This window comes from Trachypithecus francoisi, unplaced genomic scaffold (assembly GCF_009764315.1).
Source record: "Trachypithecus francoisi isolate TF-2019V2 unplaced genomic scaffold, Tfra_2.0 Lachesis_group12, whole genome shotgun sequence".
Taxonomy (NCBI): domain Eukaryota; kingdom Metazoa; phylum Chordata; class Mammalia; order Primates; family Cercopithecidae; genus Trachypithecus; species Trachypithecus francoisi.
In genome coordinates, this window is record NW_022681457.1 from 91,038,951 (window position 1) to 91,064,643 (window position 25,693).

Consider the following 25,693-nt stretch of genomic DNA (forward strand, 5'->3'; position numbering starts at 1 on the left):
GGCGTGATGGCACATGCCTGTAATCCCAGCTACTCTGGAGGCTGAGACAGGAGAATTGCTTGAACCCAAGAGGCAGAGGTTGTGGTGAGCCGAGATCGCACCATTGCACTCCATCCTGGGCAACAAGAGCAAAATTCCATCTCAAAAAATAAAAAATAAAATAAAATAAAATAGCTAGCAAAGCCTCATAGTCCTTACCTTTCTCAGCCTCATTCTGAGCCCTCTAAACTAAGTTCTAGCTACACAGAACTTCCTTCAGTTTCTAGAACTTGCCAGGCTTCCCTTCTCCTCTAGAGCTTTGCACATTTTTACAATGTTCTTCTCTCTGAACACTTCCTCTCCCCGAGCAAGGGGAATGGGAATCTCTACCATCGCCCTTGCCTGGCCAGCCCTTCATCCTTCTGAACCCCCTTCCTCTAATAAGCCTTCCCTGACCCCGTCTCCCCAGCTCTGCATCTGCATTGGGCTCTTCTCCCCTGGGCTCCCATAGCATTCATTCTGTACCCCCACGATTTCAGACTTTGCTCCACTATAGAGAACTTGCATTTTCATCGTCAGTCTCCCTGACAGACGAGGAGTTCTGTGAGAGATCGGTCTGTCTTGTTTCCTGCAGTTTCCCTGGCTTCTGGCTCTATGCCTGGCACATAAGGAACACAAGAAGAATTTGGTGATATGAATCGAATTGAACTGAGCCCAGGCCCTTCTCCAGAGGGCATTCTTCGTTCTCTGTTTATAAGAGTCTTGGGTTAACAGACCTCTTAAGCTGCTCTCTGTGATTGCTCCCTAAGAGGCAGCAGTATGGCTCAGGAAACTCAAAACTCTGTGAAATGTGAAATCGTTCAACTTGCCACCTGCCCAGTCCAAGGGAACAGCCAATTCAGGAGTCCTGAGAATGTGCCCTTGCTGAAATCCCAGAGCTGACACCTTTTAACCCATGAGGCTGTCCGAGAGTTAGATGAGTTGAGCAAAGGGAACACCTTCTGTTGCACCCCTACTGTGTGCCAGCCACTGTGCTGCGTGCTTTGCACATGCTTTCCCAGTTATGCCTCACTTCAGGGGTAAATGTCACCTGTAAGAGAGAGATTATCGCCTACATGTTACAGTTGAAGAACCTGGAACTTGGGGTGTTAAGCAACCTTAGCCAAGACCTTTTGATCCAGGTGTGTCTTACCCCCAAGTGCATGACTTTTCCACTGCCCTGCTCTTTCCACTCCTGTGTGGTGTTGATGTCATTGGTATGATTCTGCATGGTTCATTCAAGTGAAGTATTTGTTTGTGGGTCCATCTGTCACATCAAATCTGGATTCAAACTCCAACATGGGGCCTCTGTATTTCTGCGGACAATGTCTTCATTTTCACACAATGGCCCAAAAAGCCCCAGGCAATCAGCACAGCTGGGAAACCCAGAGGTTTCATCTCAGATGTTTGCTCATCCTTAGAATCCCAGCCAAATGTGTACCCCTTTGGAAGGGGTCTATTTGCATGCTGGAAGAATAGAGTGCAAAGTGTGGTGCTTAATGAACTTTTTTCCACCTGTGACTGGGTCTCACCCACTCTCCACCTAACTCCATGTCCTAGGTAGGAGGGAAATGACATATATTTCCTAATCTGTATAGACTGAGAGCAGTTTTCTCATTTGCAGACATGTTTATGTGTCAGGAGTATAGCATGCATGTGGGCACATGTACCCACAAGCCTTTTCACATCAAGGATCTTGACCCCATGAAGCCTTCCCAACCCTTGAGGCATAGTTCCCCACTCTTCCTCCGTGCCCCACTCTGGATTCTCACTAGTAGTGATTTGTCTGTCTTCTCCACTAAACTGGGAGATCTTTCTCAGTGCTTAGCACAAGGCCTGGCACTTGGTAGGTGCTTTGGACTTGATGCATCTCAGTTGCCTGGGAACAGGGTATTTACAAGCTGCATCTCTGGTCCCATCACTTCTGTTGGGTTCTGTCTCCTCCACCTCTACTGTAGAAGCCCAAATCCTCCAGGATCACCAGCTTCTATCAACAGGGAGTCAAGGATATAAAAACCTTTAAAATGCTTTAGCATTAGAGGCTTGGCTCCAACCATCATTTATAAAAACTGTAGCAGTAATTATCTAGAGAAGTGCCTATAAATCATTTGGGATCTAAAGAGCATGCAGATTCTGATTCAGTAGGTTTTCAGTGGAGGCCAAAGACTGCAATTCTAGTAAGTCCCCCGGTGCTGACCACACTGCTGGTTCATGGACCATACTTTGAGTAGAAAGTGGGATCACACTTGGAGTAGCAGGTGGGTCCTAGTCTAACATGTTCCTGTCCTGGCACCATCCACAACACATAGTCCCATAGGCTACTCACTTGGTTGATTCTGCATGGTTCATTCAAGTTAAGTATTTGTGTGTGCATCTGTCACATCAAATCTGGATTCAAGCTCCAACATGAGGCATGGCCCATGTGCGTGACCACGCACTTACACACATGCCCCACCAAACACAACTGCCACCTGGACAAGTTCTAGAATTGCTTTGGGTGTTAAGACCATGCTGCTCTATAACTTCCCTCACTCCCTGATCCCTTACCCTACCTGGCTATTCTTACTGCCTGCTCTCTTTCTGTAGCCTGAGAGGCCACACCCTGGAGTAGCTGGGAGCATGGCCTCTGCAGTCAGATTGCCTTAGTTCAGATCCCAGCTCTACCACATACTAGCTGGGTGACCTTGGACAGATGACTTTATCTCTTTGTGCCTCCGTTTTCTTGGGTGTAAACTGGAGATTATAATAATGTACCCACGCCACAGGGTTCCTGGTAGAATTAAATGAGTTTTCCTATCTCCCTTCCAAGGGACAAGGGCTGGCTATAGTGCAAGTAAAAGCAGTTAGGACAGCGACACTAAATATTTAGTGCTTAAAATGTTAATGAATATCATTACTTTGATTTTATTTTATGCTCTTAACCTTCCCCATTACTGAAGCTCCCTCCTCCTTCTTTCCAGCTCTCTGACTGCTCTTGGACCATCTCCCGCATCGCTCCTCCTTTGCCCAGTCTCCTACTCCCTGTCACTTCTGCCCATGCTTCCATTCACCCCTTCTCCGATTCTCACTCTGCCCTCTCTCTCCTAGCCCTCTTTTCCATGCTTGTGGCTTCAGATATCAACGATTTGCTGGTGACTTCCAGATCTACCTCTGTAGTCCCCACTTAATCCTGAACTTCCAAATCTGTCCTTCCAGTGGCCGACTAGCTCTCACTGCTTGCATGCAGAAAAGGCTAAGTCCATTACACTTCTACAACCCATACCTCCCTCCTATCTGCCCTTCCCCAGGTAACAGAAGACATCACCGTCCTCCAGGTGGACGTGCCACCGGATGTCATGTCATTTCCCCGTTGCATTAAATGCCTACTGTCTTGACCACCCTGCCCCGACCCCTGAGGACTCATGGCCATCTCCTGCTTTTGCTCTTTCTGCCAAGCCCCATCCTCTCCCAGTGCAGAGCAGCCACCAATATAACTGATCTCCCTACCTGCTCTCCCTCCACTTCATCCTCCTTACAGCCACCAACATCTTGCTAAAACTGAGATCTGGTCCACTCAGGATAGGAAGCCTTCTCATTGCATCCAGAAAATATTGGGTCTGGCCCCCCGTCTACCTATCCAACTTCAATTCCAGGAGTAGCCACACCCAGCTGCCGTTCAACAAACCTGGAATCAACAGTCCCTTTACATATATGGGTCTCCTGCCTAGGACACTCTTTCTCCCCTTATCTGGTTAATTCCTGTGCATCCTTTTAAGATCCATGTCAAATGTTTACTCCTTGGTGAAGCCGTCCTCCACCTGCCTCTTCCTGCTGTCAACTGCTTTCTGTTCTGCCCCCCATGGCATGCTGAGCTACATTCATTCCAGCACTCAGCACTCTGTATTGCAGCTATTTGTTTAATGCCTGGTATATCCCCTTGCACCTAACCCTGGATCCTAGCCCATAGTAAAGACTCAACAAATACACAAATGCTTGTTGAATTAATTAATGAATGTCTCTAAAGCATTCTCATAGGTGGAGCCATAAATCTCTCTTTTAAATTTTAGCAACTGTAAAAAGGTGTTCTTCTCCTTGAATCTTTGGGCACTCGTGTGTTCAGGTTCCTTCATTCAGGTTCACCTGTATGGTTTTTCGATGCATGCTTGTAGTCATACACACAGATAGACATTTGCAAATTGGAAATGTTTGTGTAGATCCTGTCTTGCAGCTAAGGTGCTCCAGCCATCTCGCCATCACCAACCTGACCTTCTGGTTTCTTGGCAGGTGTGTTCTTTACTTTCCACACCTTCCACCTGGAAAGTGGCCACGACTACCTCCTCATCACTGAGAACGGCAGCTTCACCCAGCCCCTGAGGCAGCTGACTGGCTCTCGGCTGCCAGCTCCCATCAGCGCTGGGCTCTATGGCAACTTTACTGCCCAGGTCCGCTTCATTTCCGATTTCTCCATGTCATATGAAGGATTCAACATCACTTTCTCAGGTAAAGAGTGTGAGGGTCCCTGAGGGGAAGAGACCATGAAGCTATTCGCTCTCTCCTGCTGCCAGTCTCTGGTTTTCCTAGCAGATGGATATTACTCCACTCTCCAGTCCCTGGGAAACTGACCTCAGTGCTTCAGCAAAAGATACTTGGGTTGGACCCAAGTAAGAACTTCCCTATAATGGTCTTGGAAGGAGTTAGCATGATCATTGAGGATTCTTCTTCTATGAAGGTGTTTAGGATTTGCTCTGTACATGGCCCACCTAGCTGGATGAACTAGAGGACTTCACAAAAGACCCCTCCTACCTCAGTTATTCCAGATTTTTCTTCTGATTCCACTTCCATATTCCCAACCCCAGCAATATGAAAAAAAAAGGAGGTTTGAAATTAACATATTGGAGTGATTTAGTCTCGTTTGGGATCTTTTTCATCAATGCTAATTTTGTAGTAATAGATAGTTATCTCTGTGTTTAGGGATTTGGAAAAGAAAGCGCTTTTATTTAGCATTCAGGGAGAAAAGAGGACCCTTGGCTCCTCTCGTACCGAGCCCTTCGCCATTCTCATCCCATAGTACCCCAGAGTACCTCCCTCCACCTTTCTCAGCCACGGCCAGGGGTATCAGATGGATTCCTCCTGGGATGGACAAGAGGTATCCAGCTTCTAGGAACTGGGGTATGGCCCAGCTTAGTCCCCTGTCAGCCCTCCAATGCAGAAGTCACCTGTCACATCCCTGGATTCGCTTGGCCAATGGGACATATCCAGCCAGTGAGACTCAACCCTTATGAGAGAGACCCTCCTTCTTATCACACGGCCCTGGAGGACTGCATCCTGAAGGGAGAAGCCCTTGCAGACAAGGGACTAGTCACTTCTGTGCTGTCACTAGAGGCCCCAGGCAGGGCTTTGGCCCATAAATGCCACCGGTCATGCTTGCCGTCTGCCTAAGTGCCAACATAGGCGAGACATGGCTTCTAGTCAGGCATTTGGAATGTCTTCCCCGGTGGGAGTTGCCTGAGGCTGGGTCATGTACTCTGACCTTCTAGAATCCCCTGGTTGAATTGATCTAATTCGGTGCCCGGAGAGAAGGAAGTAGGAGAGCCTGTGAGCCCCAAGGCACAGGTTTAAAACAGAGATGAAGGGACAGCACAGAGAAGAGCTGAGTGCTGAGGATCCTCAGAAATCCTCCTGGGAAGCCTGTCTAGGAAACACTGTGCCCTTTCCCACTGCTTGCAGGAGTGGGTGCAGACCGCCCACCCTGACCTCCCCATGCTTCTCTCTGCCTCCTTATGCTTCCCCATGCTTCTCTCTGCCTCTGCTCCCCCCGGGCTCTCACTTCTCTTTCGTGGGCCAGTGTCACCTTTTGTGGGCCAGTGTTTGCGTGCCCTCTTCTCTGTCTTTCGTTGTCCCTGGCCCTTTCCCCCTGGCATTTTGCCCGTGCGTTCCCATCTCCCCACAATGTCTCTGAGCCCAGATCTCCTGCTGCCTTTCCAGAGTATGACTTGGAGCCCTGTGAGGAGCCTGAGGTCCCAGCCTACAGCATCCGGAAGGGCTTGCAGTTTGGTGTGGGCGACACCTTGACCTTCTCCTGCTTCCCCGGGTACCGTCTGGAGGGCACCGCCCGCATCACGTGCCTGGGGGGCAGACGGCGCCTGTGGAGCTCGCCTCTGCCAAGGTGTGTTGGTAGGTGGTCACGTGCTTTCATTTTGCTTCACTAATGGGGTGGGACAGATTATAGTCAATTGATGTGAGGTGGTGGACGGCACACAGGCCAAGAGGCTGACTTAGCCCAAACTTAGCTGCAGTGGGACCTGGGGCAGGTGACCTAACCTCCTTCCGCTCCAGCCTCCTTATCTGTAAAATAGGGATGGCAATCCCTGCTTCATCAGGCAGTTCTGTATAAACTAAAGTGACCTTTCCAAAGTAGGTCCACAGTGGGCACTCACATGAAGTTGACTTCAGTAGTCTAATCTCCCCACCCTCAGGACACAGACCCATGGCTTAAGGATGCCTCTTGCCGAGGAATCTGGATGGGCACCAAGTGGGCCTGTAGGAGGGAGTGTGACCTTTACCCAGGGGGAGTCCCCATCTGGTGGAGTAAATAGCTGCTTTTACTAATCCAATGGCAGTGCTCACTCTTACAGACGCCTTAGGAAGACTTCATCCATTCAGCAGGGGAGGACCAAAGGAACAGGGCAGGGTCATGTATAGAGGACCCACTACATGTCAGGCATCTGCTGGGTTCTGAAGATACAAAAGTAGACGAAACAGAGACATTCTTCACTCGTGGCCCACATTCTGGTGGTGGGGACACAGGCTGTGAATATGTAGATGTGTGATGTGTCAGGCAGTGTTGGGGCATACAGAGAAAAATTCAGTCAGCTTAGAAAGTGCTGGAGCTAGGGTTGCTCTTTTATAGTGGTCAGAAAAGGCCTCTCTGATGAGTTGACATTTGGCCAGAGATAGATATCTGGGAGAAGAGGGAACAGAGGACCGAGACCCAAACCATGAGGACGCTCAGCATTTGGGGAACAGTTCAGAGGCCAGGCTGGAGCAAGCGGCAGGCAGAACAGGAGATGTGGAGGTTAGAGGCAGCTGTTGGAGATTGGAACCGGACCCTGCCTGCCTCCTTGCAAGAGCTTTACAGAAGTCCGTTCAGAGCCCTGTGCCCAGGGAGTAGGGGAAGCAAGTTTTGTCCCTGGGGCAGAGTGGTTGCTGTCTGTCCCTAATGTATGAGGCTCCTGGGTACCTGTTTGCTCAATCCCGTAGGGCTGGATAAAACACTAGCTGCATTCATGGAGTATTTTCCATGCTCACTGTTAGCCATGGACCTCACGTAAAGTGAAATATTATATAAAACCCCATAAAAATATACAAAACAGATCAAAGCAGCACTGCACTGACTGAAACAGGGACCAGCATCTCAAATGCCGGTGAGGTCAGCTGTGCCTGAGACAAGTCCATGGAGCCCGCAAGCTATGCCAAGGACAGCTTAGACAGGCTGGCAAGATGGGCCGGGCCCAGGCTGTGCACTCATGCAGGCCAAGGTGGGGTCACGGCTCTGCCACTTACCAACGCTTAGATCTCAGGCAGGCCAGCAAACCCCCTCAGCCTCAGCTTCCTCGTTTATAAAACAGAGATAACAGCATCCAACTCACAGGCTTTACTCTACATTAGATGACATCATTTACATAAACCAAGAGGTGGCATATAATTATCATTTTGCCAATAACCTTTTAATCTGTATTTATCAATAACCAATTATTGTTATTTTGCCAATAACCTTTTACAATCTCAGAAAGGAAACATTAAAACAAAGCGCAGCAGAATTCCGTTTCTGACCAATTAAATAACCCCAGAGTTTACTCCGTCTCCTATAACCATCCCCAAAGGCATCCACCCACCCTCATCTGGCCACACATGCTCAGAAACACATAGAACCCCGCCGCCCACCCCAGGAAGGTTCAGTTCATGTCTGGCTGCTAGCAGCTCCTTTCGTCTCTGGGAAAACATCCTCAGCTAAATGGTTCTGGGGGAAATTCTTCTTGAGTGGGATTAACCAGGACCACAGATGCACACAGCCCTTAAGCTCTTGCCTCACTGATCTCATTACATAAACTCATTCTTTAACTTATTATTCCAATTACTGTTTGTTCATGACACCTCACAATATTTTCATTATTACATTTGTCTTCTGTTTCACATGTTATTAATAATGCACAGTAATTATAATCACCTCTAATTACCACCAGCCCGGCTGCCAAGGCTCAGGCTGGAGGCATCTCGGCAATGCCCACTGGGGGCTGCTCCCAGTCGCCATGCAAATTGGATGATTTAGTCCACATAGTGCTACCAGGAACATTCCCAGCCGAGAAGGAGATGAACAGCCCTGGGCTTTAATTCATGGTGTGATGTGGGTGGCAGGGAGGGAGGTGACATAGCCCCTGACATCAGGGGCCCCTGAATTTGATGTAGAAGAGACAGTCCTGACCCCAGGGGACCCCAGTCTGCAGCAGGAGACATGGCGCTGTCCTTGGGAATCCTGGTGTGATGGAGAAGACCTAACCCTCTGCCTCAGAAGCCCCGGGCTGATGGATAAGGTATAGCCTCTGCCCTTAACAAGACCCCTTCTGATGGGGGCAACAGAAGTCATACATGCCAGAATCAGCCGCAGCACTTTCCTGTGGATGTGACTGTTTGTTTCTCTGGAGCATTTATTTGTTTCCATTTGTGCCTGTGTTTGGCTTCTCAGTGCATCTGTTCACCTCCCCTGTTATTCTGGAAACTCTCCCGGAAACAAGCGCCCCATCCCTCTATCCCTCCTGTCCCCTCCCTGGTGCCCAGGACAAAGGCCTGACAGGGAGTCAGGACCTGGGGATTGGCCAAGGACTGGCCACATCTAAAGCTATCAGCCCCTCCTTGTAAAGGTGTCAGGTGTGTGGGAAAGAGGAGAGGCTCGTGCTGGGGCAGAGATGGGGCATATAGCTCTTATGCAGGAAGCAGGGCCAGGAAGGAGGTGCAAAAACACATCAAAGCCCATGTTTAAGGGAAGCCAGCTGTTGAGAATTAGGCAGAGGGCAAGAGGCATCAGGAACCATGAGGTTGCTGTGAGCCTCGGGCAGCTAACGCACGCTTCCCGTAAGCTTCTCAAGCTTTCTGCCAGTCCCAGAAAGCAGGCAGTTAGGGCCCCAAATGGAAGCAGGTAAGCCATGTAGATTAACCTGGGACATTGGTGGAGAGGCTACTCTCTGCTAACCATTCCCCTATGTTTACCTATCTTATATATAAAATCTCACGCATTGATTCTACAGTCTTATGAGAATGCTATTATTGTCCAGATGAAGGCAGATGAAGAGACTAAAGTTCAGAGAGTTGACACAATGTGTCTAACTCCAAAGTCCATGATCATCCCACTGCACCACAGGCCTCTGCCTGGATGGAAGGGAAAGGTAGTGATCTCAGAGAAAATGGAGAGATGCTTCAGAAGGCTGCCCATGTGATATGACTGAGTAATAAATGTTTACATATGCATGGCCCTAAGCAACTCTGCCTACCCCCCACAAATCCCCACCCTCATCTGAGATCATCAAAGAAATGTACACATACTGGAAACGTCTATGTAAATTATCAGCAGCCACTGCCCCCAGGGAGCCTGTCCACCACTGTCCCTTAAGTTTTATGAGCCATCTCAGCACATTCATCATGATATTTGGAAGTTTTGCAAACAGACTAAGTTTAAAAGTATTGTAAAGTCAGATTTCTTCTCCGAGAGAAATAAATGAGGCCTTATATAAAGCCTTAGGAAACTGAAGCTGGTCCTGAATTGAGCAGAATGCAAGGAGGAGGGTCCATTGAGAAAAGCCGGGACTTGGTGGTGGGACATATGGCCCCCATCTTCAGAGGACTAAGGAGCAGCCTTGGGGACAAGAGAAAACACAAGACATATAACTAAGCCCATGAGCAGTTCAGCTCTGAAGGTTTCCATGTGTTCCATCTATGCTGCCTCAGTCTAGTATGCTCCTGGCTTAGGGTAATTAGGGTTAACTATAAGGTCCAAGCAATGGTCCTTTGGTCAACCCCAAGGCTTTTCCAGCCACAGACTGTGCCTAGACTAAAGGATACTGAGGGATGGTTTACAGAAAGCAGACTTGCTACCAGCTGCCTGAAAGATTCAAGGCATGCTCCAAATTCCCCATATGTCCACATGAATAACAGGCCTGCCATCTGGACTTGTATTTACATCCTTCCGGAACCTAATTATTATTTTTAGAACTGTACATCTTCTGAGGTCAGTGTATTCCATATCCATTCATTTATTCATTCATTCATTCAGTAAATATTTATTTTACAGACAATCCAGGCTAAGCCTTGGAAATTCATAGGTTCATCCAGCATGACCCTAGCCCTCAAGTTACTGACAGTTTAGGTGGGGGACACAGACAGGCAGCAAGCAGTCAAGGTGCAATATGGGAGGTGCTCAGATACAGGGAAGAACAGGGAGGGGCCCTCTAATTATTAAAGATCCCATTCCTCCTTGCATGCCCTGAGCCTGCCCTGCCCACTCACTGAGTGGGTGTTAAGGAGACAGTAACATGACCAAGCCCCAGAGGATCCACAGTGCAGTAGAGGACATAGAAATGTTAACACATAAGTCAAGTAAAATGGGATGACTGCTATAAATAAAGGTATGAGAACAATGGGGAAAGAATGACTAATTCTGGAGGAGGAGAAGCAGGTTTCCAGAGGAGGGTGTGATTTCATTAGCTGTTGAATGAAACAGGCTGCAATGAGACTATGCTAAAAACTTTCCCCAGGACCTAGGAGGTTGAGTTCTCAGTCCCCTCCTCCTCGTGAATCCACAGAGAGACTTGGTCTCAGTGGCTGAGTACCTGGTTCCTTATCTTTAAACCAGAAATGATAATTGTGCCTACTTATGGGACTGGGTGTTGTGACTAATGACTGAAATGGTTCTTGTAAAGTGTCAATCATGCTGTTTTGCACATAAGGGTTAGAGATTAATGTAATCTTGCCCCCTCTTACTTTCTATTCTGTGATACTGAAAGGTTTCATCTCTCCTCACTTAACTGCCCCCCCTTCCCCTGACCTCCTCCTTGGTCATTTCTGTTGCTACCCTACTATATGAATAGGTATGTGGCACGGCTGCTTTATAGAACTGTGAAATTGTAAACGGTGCCCGATGGGTTAGCTTCTGTTTCAGTAGAAGAGAGACAGACAAACAGAACAAGAGACAGAAGCAAACCAGGCAGCACCATAGGTAGAGAAGTTTTTTTTTTTTTAAGTTTGAGAGGCATTTCTGTAAACAGTCCAACAACTGGACAGACACACAGGCATCTTGGCAGGTAGACAGGCAAATGACTTGTCATCTTTGTCAGGTTCTCCAGAGCTGTGAGTTGCTTTCTGGATGCAGCTGATGGGGGTTAATCTATGGTTATTGTGATTCTCTTTCCAGCTGAGTGTGGGAATTCAGTCACAGGCACTCAGGGTACTTTGCTGTCCCCCAACTTTCCTGTGAACTACAATAACAATCACGAATGCATCTACTCCATCCAGACCCAGCCAGGGACGGGGATTCAGCTGAAAGCCAGGGCATTCGAACTCTCCGAAGGAGATGTCCTCAAGGTAAAATTGATCAGTTTCAGAGTATGTATGTTACACCATGCAATAGTCTGGTCAGTACTCACTCCTTTGTCTCTGTGTGAAATCCAAACTTTCTCCTTCCTTCCTGAGTCCCAAGATACTGTCCTCACTCATCTGGGAGAAAGAGAGGACCAAAAGAGAGAGGTATATGGGTATCTAAGAATATGGCTTTGGAGTTTGTTTGGAAGCTGCCTGCTGTCAAATGCATGTGTAATTGAGTATGGGTTGACTGCATAATAAAAGATAATAATTCAGCTCAGGGAACACAGCAAAACCCCGTCTCTACAAAAAATACAAAAATTAGCTGGGTGTGGTGGTGCATGCCTGTAGTCCCAGCTACTGGGGAGGCTGAGATAGGAGGATCACTTGAACCAGGGAGGTTGAGGTTACAGTGAGCCGTGATCATGCCACTGCACTCCAGACTGGGTGACAGAGTCAGACCCTGTCTCAAAATAATAATAAGGTTGGAGCAGCCAATGGATCCAGTTTTCCATTTTGAACCCTGGCTGTCAACATGGATAATGAAGAGCTCATAGAACATGTGTATATACGCATGTGTGTGTTCATTTGTGTAGCTATGTGTTTATGGCTATGGATACTTTTTAAAACATGTTTCCACATGTGTGTGAATCAGTGTCCATGTATTTATTTGGTTTTGGGGATCTGTGTCTGTGCACACCTGTGTCAGTATATTGTGTGTATGTGCACTTGTGCATTGCGTATGTTTTGGTTGAATAACAGGCTATTGCAGTTGCTTCAGTGTATCACGATGATGGCCTGGTGTGGCAGTGGGGTTAAAGAAAGTGAGTTCAAGACATATGTAAGAGAAAGAAATGGTAAGACTTGGATTATAGAGAGGGTCATAGAGAGGATTTGTTAAGACACTGATCATATATGTCTTGTATTTCTTTGCATAAATACAAAGAATATGGATTGAGTACCTCCAATAATGTGTGGTGTGTGTCTGTGTAATCAAAGAGTTGAGCGTGGAGAATTTATTAAAGAGCTGCCTTAATAAAATGAATGCCAATGAAAGCCTCATACAAAGCATGTTCATTTTCATCCTAGGCCAAGGAATATTTTTAGCTTTTTCTAATATAGTTTTATTCCTTGTAGCCGGAGAAGTCCTTACATTAGAAAAAGTTGAACCGAGCCCACTACTCTGGAAAATCCAAAGAGAAACCATTAAATTTCCATGCTTTCAGATTATCTCCAGATGTGATAAATGTGCTGTCCTTTTTATATACAGATGATGGATACTCTTGGCCAACCCCCTGAGGCATATGTCCTCCGGGGTGTATGGTGTGTGTGTGTGTTTGTGTGTGTGTGTTTGAAATGCATTTCTCACTCTTACCTAATCCTTTTTGAACCCAAGAAGATGCACTCATGAGATCACTGGCTGGAACTGGATGTGCCTGAAATGGGATAGAACAATCCCATTGGCTTCTTAAGCTCTGCTTTCCAACCCCACATGAAAACAATGTGTCTCCCAACAAGAGAACACAAGACAAGGGTGTTATGCCCTTCTAATAACCATGTCTTTAGGCATCACCCTTGACCTTCACATCTCTCCATCCATTTGAGTCTCAGAGGCTACAATCAGTCCAGCAGTGCCAGAGGGACCTCTTCTCTGTAGAAGTACAGATGGAGCGATGTGAGCTGGGCAATGCAGACGCTTTCTTGGATGAAGGCCATTAGCACAAAAAGCCAGCTTTGAGGCGTAGTTTACAATTTTCAGATTTTGAAGGGAGTATAAGCAGTGGTTCTGTGCAAGTGACCTGATAGAGCCAGCACAAATGGCTCCTAGGTTGCTGGAGGTCACATGGAGTATGGCCAGTGCCATGCTTCCTCACTAAGGGAGTCTAGATTCAGAATAGCACCTAAGGCATAGTCAGCAGGTGTGCACACTCAACGGCACTGTCAGGGTTCTGGCTTCAGGGTCAGGTGGGCAGCTTAGTAGATAAGCAGAGAGAGTCTTTCTGAGGTGTTCAGGGTAAAAAAGCAGGAGGGACATGGGGCATAAAACCTAGGTCAGAGTTCAGGGAGGACTAACAGAGGATGCGGGAGCCCAGGTAGTGCATACACGCACACACACACATGCACACACACACACGTACACACACACACACACGTACACACACACACAGGCACACACTCTTTAGCATCAGGGTAAGAAATGCTCCTGCTACGACCTCTTTGAGTTTAGCTCCTCTACTCTCCCTTAGAGACTGCTGAACGTTTCCATTCCCCATTTCCATTTTCCCTCTGTAACAGTGTACCAACCAGAAAATTAACCGGATATGTGTAAATATTCAGTAGATCAGAAGATGGAGACATGTCTGAGGAACCATAGCTAATTGCCCCTCTGTAGGCAACAAAGAACAGAAATGTACTTTAAAAGCTCCTAATTTGTATTCTTAAGAGAATTTTAGAGAATATTATATTTATGATACAAAAATAGGCAATAATGAAAACAGAGCAATCTGAGATGAGGAGAGATTAAATAGAGATGAAAAACATGATCACCCAATTAAAAAATGGAATGGAGGCAATGAATGGAAGATGGTAAACCACAGAAAAATGAAATCAGTTTATTAAAAGATAAATTTGAGAACTTTTCCCACGTCTCATAAGGAAATGAAAAAGAGGATTATTTTATATTAATAAAATGGATAATCAATCCACAGTAAAACTTTATGTGCCAAATAACACAGCACAAATAAATTAAATAAAAACTGCTGGAAATGTAAAAAAATTTAATAAAGTTACAGTCATCATGGAAGATTTTAATATACCTCTGTGAGTCTGTGACATATCACCTAAGTTAAAGATAAATAAGGATTTGGGTAACTTGGATGATGTAACAGAATAAAGCAGAAGAAAGTAGGAGAAAGATACTTTAAACATAAAGGCAGAAATGACTAGAGAAATAAAACTAAAAAACAAGAGCAATTGTCAATAAAACCAACTGGTTTTTTGAAAAATAATAAAGTAGACAAAACTGGCAGAACTGATCAAGGAATAAAGAAGCCACAAATATGTAATATTAGGAATTGAAAAGGGACGTAATCAAAGATATAGGAGAGATGATGGAAATAAGAAAATGTTTAGGGATCACACCACTGCTCTCTAGCCTGGGTGACAGAGTGAGACCCTTTTTCAAAAAAAAGAAGGAAAATGTTTAGAAACAACTGTAAGCCAAGAAATCTGAAAGCTCAGATGAAATGGAAATTTTTATAGATAAAAAGTACTAATATGAAAAAAAATTTGAAAAAACCAGTAATCATTAAAAAATTATAATTCCCCCATATCCTCTCTCAAAAGCCCCAGGCCTTAACTATTTTGCGGGTAAGCTTTACCAAAACTTCAAGAAGCAATTAATCCCTGCAATAAACTGTTCAGAAGAGAGAAAAATAAAGATCCATCTCCCAACTCATTTTTGTTAATGAGGCAAGTAGAAACTTTGGTATCAAAGAGTAAAATTATGGTTACCAGGGGATTGACAGAATGGGGAGATAATGGTCAAAGTATAGAAAGCATCAATTAGAAGAATTAAGGGGTTTTTTTTCCTTTGAGATGTATTGCACGTTACAGTGAATATAGCAAATAATAATGTACCATACATTTCAAAATCACTAAAAGTAACTTTCAAATGTTCTCGCAACAAAAAAAGATAAGTATTTGAGGTGATTGAGGTGATGGTTATGTTAGTTTGATTTACTAATTCCACATTGTATTCATAAATCATAACATTACTTTCTACCCCATGAATATATGCAGCTATAATTTATCAATTTATAATTTAAAATAAAAATTTTAAAAAGAACAGAAATCAGAAACTATTAGGGCATCTCACTTTTGATCATAGATCTAAAAATTCTGAGTATAAATCAGATTGAATTTGACTGTGTATTAAAACAAAGATGAGACCATCCTGGCTAATACAGTGAAACCCCGTCTCTACTGAAAATACAAAAAAAAAAAAAAAAAATTAGCAGGGCGTGGTGGCGGGTGCCTGTAGTCCCAGCAACTTGGGAAGCTGAGGCAGGAGAATGGGGTGACCCCGAGAGACAGAGCTTGCAGTGAGTCGAGATTGCAGCCACTGCACCACAGCCTGGATGACAGAGCAAGATTCCATCTCAAAAACAAACAAACAAACAAACAAAAAAAACAAAGATGACCAAGTAGGTTTGATTCCAGGAATGTGAGGATGTGTCAAAATTAGAAAAGCTCATAATGTTATTTGTTAGACAAACCATATGAAATTGCTATTTTTGTAGGTCAAAACTGTTAAAATATTGGCAATTTCATGGCTCAACCTAATATCCTATAAACAGATTAGCAAAGAAAAAGACATTATCCCGCTAATACACCCCAAAACATCATGTGATTAAATTCAACACCCACTCATGATTTTTAAAAATATCTCATAAAACTACACATAGAACTTTCCTAACTTAATAAAAATATTTCTACCAAATGCTTACAGCAAACATTATACTTAATGGCAAAACTTCCTAAAAATTTTCAGTAAAGTCAAGAACAAAATCGGTAGTTCTACTATCACCAATAGAACGCAGCATTGTGCTGAAGAGACAAACCATTACATTTATACCAGAAAAAAAAAAGGAACTATAAAAATTAGAAAGGAATATAGAAAATTGTGACTTTTGTTTCAAAAATACAAAACAACCAACTAATAAACTCAAAATCAATAAGAAAATTCACAAAGTTTCTGGTGTTTCTATAACCAAATAAAACTTGCAATCAGGAGGGAAAGTCTCATTTATAATAGAAACAAAAACTATAAGACACCTAGAAATAAGCCCTCCAAAATGTGCATAATCTTAAATGAGAGAAGATAAAATTTTATTTTGATATTGATGTAACTAAAATAAATGCTGGGAGATTTCATGCTCATGGATGCACAGAGGGTATGAACAGGCAGCCAATTCACAGAGGAAGTAAGAACTGTTGATAAACATATAAAAAGATGCTCAACTTCAATGACGATCAAGGATTTACGTATTAAAATGAGATACCACTTTACACTCATCAAATTGGAAAATACCCTAAAATACCAAGTATCAGCAAGGATATAAAGCAATGAAAGCTGTCAGACGTTGCTGGTGAGAGAGCAAATTGGTATTCCTTTTCAAAGAGCAATCTGGTAATATCTAACCAAATTGAAGATGTGCCATCCCTGCAACCAGTTTTTCCATGCTAGATGTGTGCTCCAGAGAAACTCAAGCACACGTGTGCAAGCGGACATGCAGGAATATTCTGAAATTATGCTTACATTGTTTGTAATTGTGTATACACAATACACAAGCTTTCTGCTTAGCATATTCATTTTGAAACCAGCCATCTTGCTGACCTGCTTTATTGGATGTAATGGATGTGCATAGATGCTCTTGGATTTCTCAGGGAGACATTTCCATCACCTGCACATAATGATGAATTGGACCATCAAGCAATATTCTGTTAGGAAATAAGTGTGTACAAGGGCCCAATTCCCAATAGCAGTCAAAAATATAAAAATACCCAGGAATAAGAACAGAATGTTAGTGAGAGACATAGAAGACAACCTGATTAAATGGAGCTAGACACCATGTATATGGATTGGAAGACTCAATATCACATAGATACATTTTTCTCAAGTCCATCCATACGTTTAATGTAGCTCAGTCAGAATTACACAAGTTTTGTTTTGGAAGTTTTTGTTTTACTTTTTATAATTCAGGAAAATTCTTCTTGAGTTTAGAAGAGGACATCTGGGATAATTTTTTTTTAAGTTAAAAGAAGACAAATGAGGACTTTTCCTACTAATTATTTAAATATATTGTAAAGCTACAGTAACTGAAACTGTGGATCATTCATAGGAGTAGACAAATAGGCAAATGCAATAGAATAGAAAGCTGACAAAACCAAATGTATATAATTATATGTTAATTATATATGTGATAAAGATGGATTTAAAATTGGTAGTGTGTGGAATATTTACAAACAGAGTTTGGTTAAATGACTAATCTATCAGGGAGTTAAGGTAGAATTGTATATCATATCCCAAAATAAATGCCAGGTAGATTTAAGGACATGAATTCTAGAGGAAAATATTGGTTTATTTATCATACATTTACTGAGTGAACCTTATGTACCAGAGCACATATTTTGGACACTGATGTGTAAATAATTATATTGCAGATTGGGTTAATTTTTATTATAGAAATTCCTGCTGCCATTTAAATGCTGTTATGGAAAAAATATTTAATGACTTTAAAAATATATACATTGGCCGGGCGCGGTGGCTCAAGCCTGTAATCCCAGCACTTTGGGAGGCTGAGACGGGCGGATCACGAGGTCAGGAGATCGAGACCATCCTGGCGAACACGGTGAAACCCCGTCTCTACTAAAAATACAAAAACTAGCCGGGCGAGGCGGCGGGCGCCTGTAGTCCCAGCTACTCGGGAGGCTGAGGCAGGAGAATGGCGTAAACCCGGGAGGCGGAGCTTGCAGTGAGCTGAGATCCGGCCACTGCACTCCAGTCCGGGCGACAGAGCGAGACTCCGCCTCCAAAAAAAAAAAAAAATATATATATATATATATATATATATACACACATTATATTAAGTGAAAGAGCAGGTTGCCCTATAGTATCTATAATTTGATCTTATTGTTATAAAAAATTATAAAAACATAAATTTATATAAGGAATAAATGCATAGAACAAAGCCTAGAAAGATACTTACCAACATGTTGTAAGTCCTGAAAGCTATTTGCACATTTCTGTTTTATAAGTTTTTCTGCAATTAATATTTTATTGTAATGATACAAGTAACATTTTTGTTCTTGATGAATTAGGATGAATTATGCTTGGAAATTAAGGAAAATATGTTCCCATCATACTTTTTATTAATTAACCATCATTTCTGAATAACATCATATATCCAGTGAGTGTTTAAATTTCCAATTATCTCATAGATGTCATAACAGTTTTTAATGTATAGTTTATTTGAATCAGGATTCAATAATGTCCACACATTAGAGTCATTGTCTCATGTGTTTTTTAATCTACAGGTTTCTCCTTCCATCTTTTTTCTTTTCCCCCTTGTAACTTATTTGTTGAGGAAATCAGATCATTTGTTCAGTGGAACTTTCCACTCTGGATTTTGCTGAATGCCCTCACAACGTATCATTTCGTATGTTCCTCTGTCCTCGGTATTTATTGCCCGTAAGTTGGAAATTAGATCCAGTGGCTTGATCTGATCAGGTCTGATTTTTTTGGCAAGGTAACTCTGTGGGTGATGGTATATCTTTTATTAAAGAAACACATGTTGTCTGATTGTCTTCCTTACTGCAACTGATGATTATTATTTCTTATTGCAATTGATGATTCTTATTCCATTTATGATAAATGCCTTGGTCCATTGATTTCCATGTGTTTTGGTGGTTAAAAATATTTTTGTAACAATTTAGGCTAAACTCTTTGAACTTGTATTATCTTGATGTCTGTTGGAACCCTGGAATTCACTCAGTCTATCCGTGATATACAGCAGTTACACAAGGATCTGGTAACAGACTTCAGGCTCCCAGGAGCCTAAACAAATCTCTATAATATACAACACTGTTAGCTTGAAGGATAGCTTCTTTTAGAAAGCTTTGCTTCATAAATAGTACACTGGAAATATTGTTCCAATTTGCTGGCAGCTGGCATCACATTGTGTGCCATGCACAAATATTCATCACCCACTCATAGATCCCATCTTTGATATTTACCAAAGCACCAGGGGGTCTTTCACTCAATCACAACTTCTGTTGTTATTTGTACAATTATCTGGAAAGGAGCAGCAACCTCGAAACCTGGGGAGCCAGTTCATTATTCTCATGATTGTTGTCTTTGCTGGTACTAAGAAGTTCAGGGGACAGATGGGAGCAAGGGAAGCCAGATGCCTGTACGATTCTACCCTTGGCAAGCCCAGCAGGCCCTAGCTGGAGCCCTCATTTTGGCAGGGAAGGGGCAGAGGCTGAGCTTGGGGAAGAAAAAGTCACCATGACACGCTGGTCATTTTAACTCCATCCCATCTGATTCCCAGGGATGACATCCAGCAGAGTGGTCAAGACAGGCTACTGCCACAGTGGGGTGGGATCATGTGAGAGGATGGCTGTCCCATGTACTGGAAGGACAGGATTGCGGGTTTAGCAATGTAGAGATGAATGCTTTCAGCCTGTCTATCTGAGGAAACAGATAGTTTGAGAAGCAGACAACACAAACCTGGCCTCCCCAGGCTGCTAAAGAATAAGCTGGTGCTATATGGGGGTTGAGGGAACAAGAGCAGATCTCCACTGGAAAGGTTGGAATAGCAACCAGTTCCCAAAGACCAGGTTCACAGTAAAGATGGGCTGAGCATAGAACTGACATCAAGGAAAAACGAGATAACTTGCTCAGTTGATAGCTTCCCTCTGCCATCTTCCTTGCATCTGATAACTCACTGTGCCTCTGATAGTTGTTACCAGTGCTAAACTCCAGGAGTGTGGGTTGTGGGGTAAGAAGGTGTTGTTCAACATAAGGCCATGCTGACGACATTGGGTTGGGGGTCTCTCCTGTGTCCAGGTTTATGACGGCAACAACAACTCCGCCCGTTTGCTGGGAGTATTCAGCCGTTCTGAGATGATGGGGGTGACTCTGAACAGCACATCCAGCAGTCTGTGGCTTGATTTCATCACTGATGCTGAAAACACCAGCAAGGGCTTTGAACTGCAGTTTTCCAGTAAGTCTTTCTTGCATCCGTGTGGTCAAGGAAGTCAGGCTTTCCCATTTTATTCATTTACTTGAGCTTCTGCTTGCCCACAAGATACAAAGAATGTGCTCTTAAGACTGTTTTAAAATCCAATGTGTATCCATCAGTGGATGCATGGGTAAACAAAATGTGATATGTTCATACAATGGAATAGCATTTGGCCATAAGAAGGAGTGAAGTGGCAGGGCACAGTGGCTTATGCCTGTAATCCCAGCACTGGGAGACCAAGGCAGGTGGATCATGAGGTCAGGAGTTCGAGACCAGCCTGGCCAAGATGGTGAAACCACCTCTGTACTAAAACTACAAAAATTAGCTGGGCGTGGTGGCGGGCACATGTAATCCCAGCTACTTGGGAGGCTGAGGCAGGAGAATCACTTGAACCCAGAAGGCAGAGGTTGCAGTGAGCTGAGATTGCACCACCGCACTCTAGCCTGGGTGACAGAGCAAGACTCTGTCTTTAAAAACCAAAAAATGAGTGAAGTACTGATAGGTGCATCAATGTGGATGGCCCTTGAAAAGATTGCACTAAGTGAAAGAATCCAGTCTCAAAGGCCACATATTGTTTGAGTCCCTTTGTAGGAACTGTCCAGAACAGGCAAATCGGTAGAGCCAGAAAGTAAAGGGCAGTTGCCTAAGGCTGAGGGAGTTGGGGGAAAATGTCTATGGAACTTCTTTTTGAGGTGATAAAAATGTTGTAGAGCTGATTATGACAATAGTTGTACAACTCTGTGAATCTACTAAAAGACATTGGATTGTACACATTAGATGGGAGAATGTATGGTATGTGAATTGTATCTCAATAAAGAAAGCTATTGGGGAAAATAATCCACAGAGTATAGTCAGGCTTCCCCTCGCCTGGGCTTGAGGCTGCCTGGCAGAGGATCCTTGCCTGTTACAGCAAGAGGTTCAGTGGAAGAGGATTAGAGACATGTTTGAATTCCATTTCTATCATGTGAAAATTGTGTAAGTTTGGAACAGTTTATTTAACCTTCCCAAATCAATGCTCTTAGTTGTAAAATGCAGATAATTATACCCACCTGTAAGACTCCTGTGAATAACAAATGAGAGAGAACACATGTATAGCGCCATAGAGTGGGAGCTCTGCATAAATCTGTTTCCTTTTCCAGCCCGTTTCCACAGCATATGTTTAAGCAGGTCATAACCAAGCTTTTAAACATATATTTAAGGTGACTTCTCCATATTAACCCATCTTATCAGAATGTCTCAATGAGCAAAATGAAAAGAACACTCCTGCTAGCAAAAATGCTATGGGGTCAAACAAAAGAAATAGAAAATGCAGACCTTAGGCCTGAAAACTATTAAAAGCAGAAATCATTTACATATAGCAACAGAGAAATGGATGTTCCTTAATACACCCTCAACTGAGCATAGAAATGAGGAAATCCTGACTGGTGAATCCATCAGAACCCAGGGGCTGTGGCTGAGACAGCTTCCTTGAGGACATGGGCTTCGAGGGAAGAGAGGAAGTGTGGTTTCTGCCACAATAGGTCTTACTCACTCTACCTCTTCTCTCCTCACCAGGTTTTGAACTCATCAAATGTGAGGACCCAGGAACCCCGCAGTTTGGTTACAAGGTTCATGATGAAGGTCATTTTGCAGGGAGCTCCGTGTCCTTCAGCTGTGACCCTGGATACAGCCTGCGGGGTAGTGAGGAGCTGCTGTGTCTGACTGGAGAGCGCCGGACCTGGGACCGGCCTCTGCCCACCTGTGTTGGTAGGAGGGCTCTTCCTCTGTAGGGCACCCTTGGGTCTCCCATAATACCAAGGTCTAGCCCTGGTCTCATTCCAGTTAGACCCCATGCTCCAGAGCCTGGGGGCCATCTACTTGGACTGAATCCTCTTGTTAACAGACATCATGGCTCGCCTGCACCCCTTCTCCACTTCCTCACTCTCACACCTCATTACACCCATGCAGCGGTGCAGTCAGGCAGGTAGCTTGCCTTTGTCATACATTCAGCAAGTGGGACCACAGCCAAGTCATGCCCTCAAAATTGTAACGCGGGTGATAGCGACGAGGTGGGAGAGTCCACTAGAAAGAGAGAGATGGGGCTTTTGCCTGAGTTCCAGGGCTTATTGTAACACCAAGACTCAAATGAGTCTCCCACCCGCTCTGGGTCTCAGTTTCCCTGTAGGTAAAATGGGACTCATTCTCCCTTTTCTAGAGGAATGTCAAAAGAAAGAGTAAGATAAAGAGCAACCATTGCTCTCACTGATAAAGAATGTAATAATGAACTTGCATCTTTAAACCTGTGGGTCTTCCCGAATGTCATCAGAGGTTCTCTAGAATCTTTACACATGTGTCACAGGACAAGGGACAGTCATCCGAGGCAGAAGTGCAAAATAGGCAAAAATGGTCATTCTGTTTGGCCTTTTCATCTCTTACCACCCATCTCCCTGCTAATGTGAATTCCCCCATACTGCTTTGTCCTGCCTCCTACCTTTCCAAAATCAGACCTTTCTCTCTCTCCACCCCCTTTCTCATGTGCCACAACCTCAATGTGTCTGTGCCAGCACTGGCTAATCTTGTAAGAACAAAACCTCCACTGGAAAAACACGTACATGCCTACCAAGCCCTACATGCCAGAATTGGTGCACATGTATGTCTGGGTATTTGTGGAGGCAGAGAAATAAATGAAAAATAAAACCTGTACACTGCCCTTGTAGGGGCCAATACTCTAGCTTGAAGAACAGACACATAAACAGGTAAGTATAATATAAGAGAAGCACTGTAGAAAGAGTTAAGTGCAAGATGTTGGGAGGATATGAGAATGTTTTGCCTGGGAGGTGATATTTCAATTGAGACTTGGAAGAATGGGTTAGAATTCACCAATAGGAGGGAGAGGAGGTGAGGTGGACAATCTAGACTGAACACGTGCACGGGTGAAAGTGTGAACCGGCATGGTGGGAAGTGTTAATGGCCACAGATGCTTCTTTTCCCCTAGATGACTACATTTTCATAGGATCTTTAACACTCTTATACAGCGGAGGGTCTAAGTGGACCCTCTGCAAGTGGACAGACCAAAACAGTAGCCTTTATGGAGCTTCTAGGGTCTTCTTCTCCCTTTGCCTTTGACCTGGTCTTCAAGCATCTTCCCTTTCGCCCTCCATCTCTCTTTTTATATTTCCCCTCATTCATGTTCCAGGCCCTATGCTAGGCACTAGGAATACAGAGGAGAGCAGATCTCAGGCCAGGAAGGGTGATGCTTGCATAAACACACAACAGTATAATGCCACAGACAAGCAAGCCAGAGCACGCAAAATGAAAAGGAGGGATGATGACTCGCATTACAAGATAATTATTTGCTTTGCAGAAAGGATTCACTGTAAGATTACTTTGAATATCAAATATGCCAGTTGGACTGGACTTATTGGATTCACTCAAGCAGTATAAGAGCATTTAAGCTTAGAATTACACTAGAACCTTGGAGGTCTTCCCCATTGAGACTGCCTCTAGCCTGCTAGAGGAGTGAGGCTGTGTATTTGAGATTATGTGCATATTTTTGTATATGTCATGTTGTGGTCGACTTCATCATGGTCTACCACAAATGACTGCTGTAGCTTAAAACATCCAAATGTTTTATTCTTCAGTGACTGGACTCTGCAGCCCAAACAAAGAAGCCAAGGCTCTAGGGTGGGAAGAAGGGAGAAGACCAGAAAGAGTAGAGTTATATGTTCTCAGTGTTGTTGAATCTGCTACATGCTGGCCCACTCAGCCCCATCCTGCCCACCTGCCAGACCCCAAGTAGGGTATCTAGTTGTCCATGATGAGATGCTCCCAGTGCTGCTACCTCCAAACCCTCACTTCCCAGGAAGCAGGAGGTCCTTCTCTGTCTGGAATATGGAAGAAAGCTCTAACCAAGGACATGGATAATGCCCTCCCACCTTTCTAGCTACTTCCTCTGTTTGTGGACCAGTCAAGCCTCCTCCTCACAATTGTAGTCCATCCTCTCACCAGCACCCTACTCCCTGCCATGGCCCCATTCAGCCTGGCATCTTTCAGTCAGGTTCACACCTCCCACTGCAACAGCACCTTGGAGAGAGGGCTCACAGTGAAGCTTGAGCAGAGGGTCTGGTAGAGGGCCTCTCCTGCAGCCCTTCGTTAGTGGTCCTGTGTGAACCCAAGGGGTCCATGAAATGTTGGATGAGTCCTTTATAGCAACAGGTAGGGATCAGTCTTCCATCTGTGACCCTGATCCCTTCTTCTATTTCTAGTATCTTGCCTAATCAACTATTCCTTTTCCTAAATAGCTCTGCGATGAATATCCTCCTCTTCATTTGTACTCATTCTCCCTTGATTCAGATGCTTATAGTAATTTGCATGGAAAGCAATAACCTGCTTCCATTCATTTGATTGTCCAGCCATCCATTCATTCAATAAACATTAAGCATCTATAATGTGCCAAACAGTATACTAGGTACTTGATGTGCAGATATAAGATAAGCTCCCTGCTGCCAAGGAGCTCATAGTCTTGTGGAGGAAATAGACATGATTTTAATAACATGTTACACATGCTACAATAGAAATCTATTCACATTGTAATGGAGACACAAAGGAGGGCAGTGTCAGTTCTACCTGGGGAGGCGGGGTATGCCACAAAAGGTGTCATAGCGAGGATGTTTATTCAGGTCCTCCATCCAAATAGAGCTTGGATGTGGACTTCATCAGGCTGGACCAAAGAGTTCAGAGAGGCCAAAGGGAGCCACTCTGGTGGGCTCAGTGGGCTCTACTGAAAAGCTTAGACTTCATTTGGGGAGTGAATGCAAGCAGTCACTTGTTTGCATTTGATAAAGATCTGTTGATAGCACTGCCTAGAGTGTGGGCAACTGTGCCAGCCTAGAGATGGTGAGGGCCTGAGTCAAGATTCCAGCAATGTGGGGGGAGCAGAGTCAAACATGGATAATATCACACAGGTTTAGCAACTGGGTCTCAGAGGGAGATTAGATGTCGGGGAAAAAGGAGGAGAAAGCCAGGAAGAACCCCCAGCTTCTGACTTCAGTGATTGTTCCAGTGGGGAATGTGGACCTCTTCACTTGCCTCCCTACCTCCAGTTTTACCCCTGCTGTACCCCCTCATACTGCCACCACAGTGACTTCTTCTAACATGCAAAGTTCACTGATGTGTCACGCAGTCAATTAACTCACGCATATAAACACTGCAGTTCTTTCCTGGAACAGTAAATATATGACAGCCTGGTATCCAAGGTCCTTCAACCTGTGATGCTTGCTCAC

The 25,693-nt window shown here is 44.3% G+C and overlaps 1 protein-coding gene across 1 annotated transcript in view; it reads left to right on the forward strand.

The window, feature by feature from the left end:
- Nucleotides 1-25,693, forward strand: part of CSMD2 (CUB and Sushi multiple domains 2) — a 602,688-nt gene that overhangs the window by 403,068 nt on the left and 173,927 nt on the right. Inside the window, exons 20-24 of the mRNA XM_033228874.1 lie at nucleotides 4,282-4,497; nucleotides 5,983-6,171; nucleotides 11,459-11,628; nucleotides 20,258-20,414; nucleotides 21,987-22,178. Coding sequence (XP_033084765.1) covers nucleotides 4,282-4,497; nucleotides 5,983-6,171; nucleotides 11,459-11,628; nucleotides 20,258-20,414; nucleotides 21,987-22,178 — 924 coding nt within the window. The remainder of the gene's footprint in view (nucleotides 1-4,281; nucleotides 4,498-5,982; nucleotides 6,172-11,458; nucleotides 11,629-20,257; nucleotides 20,415-21,986; nucleotides 22,179-25,693) is intronic.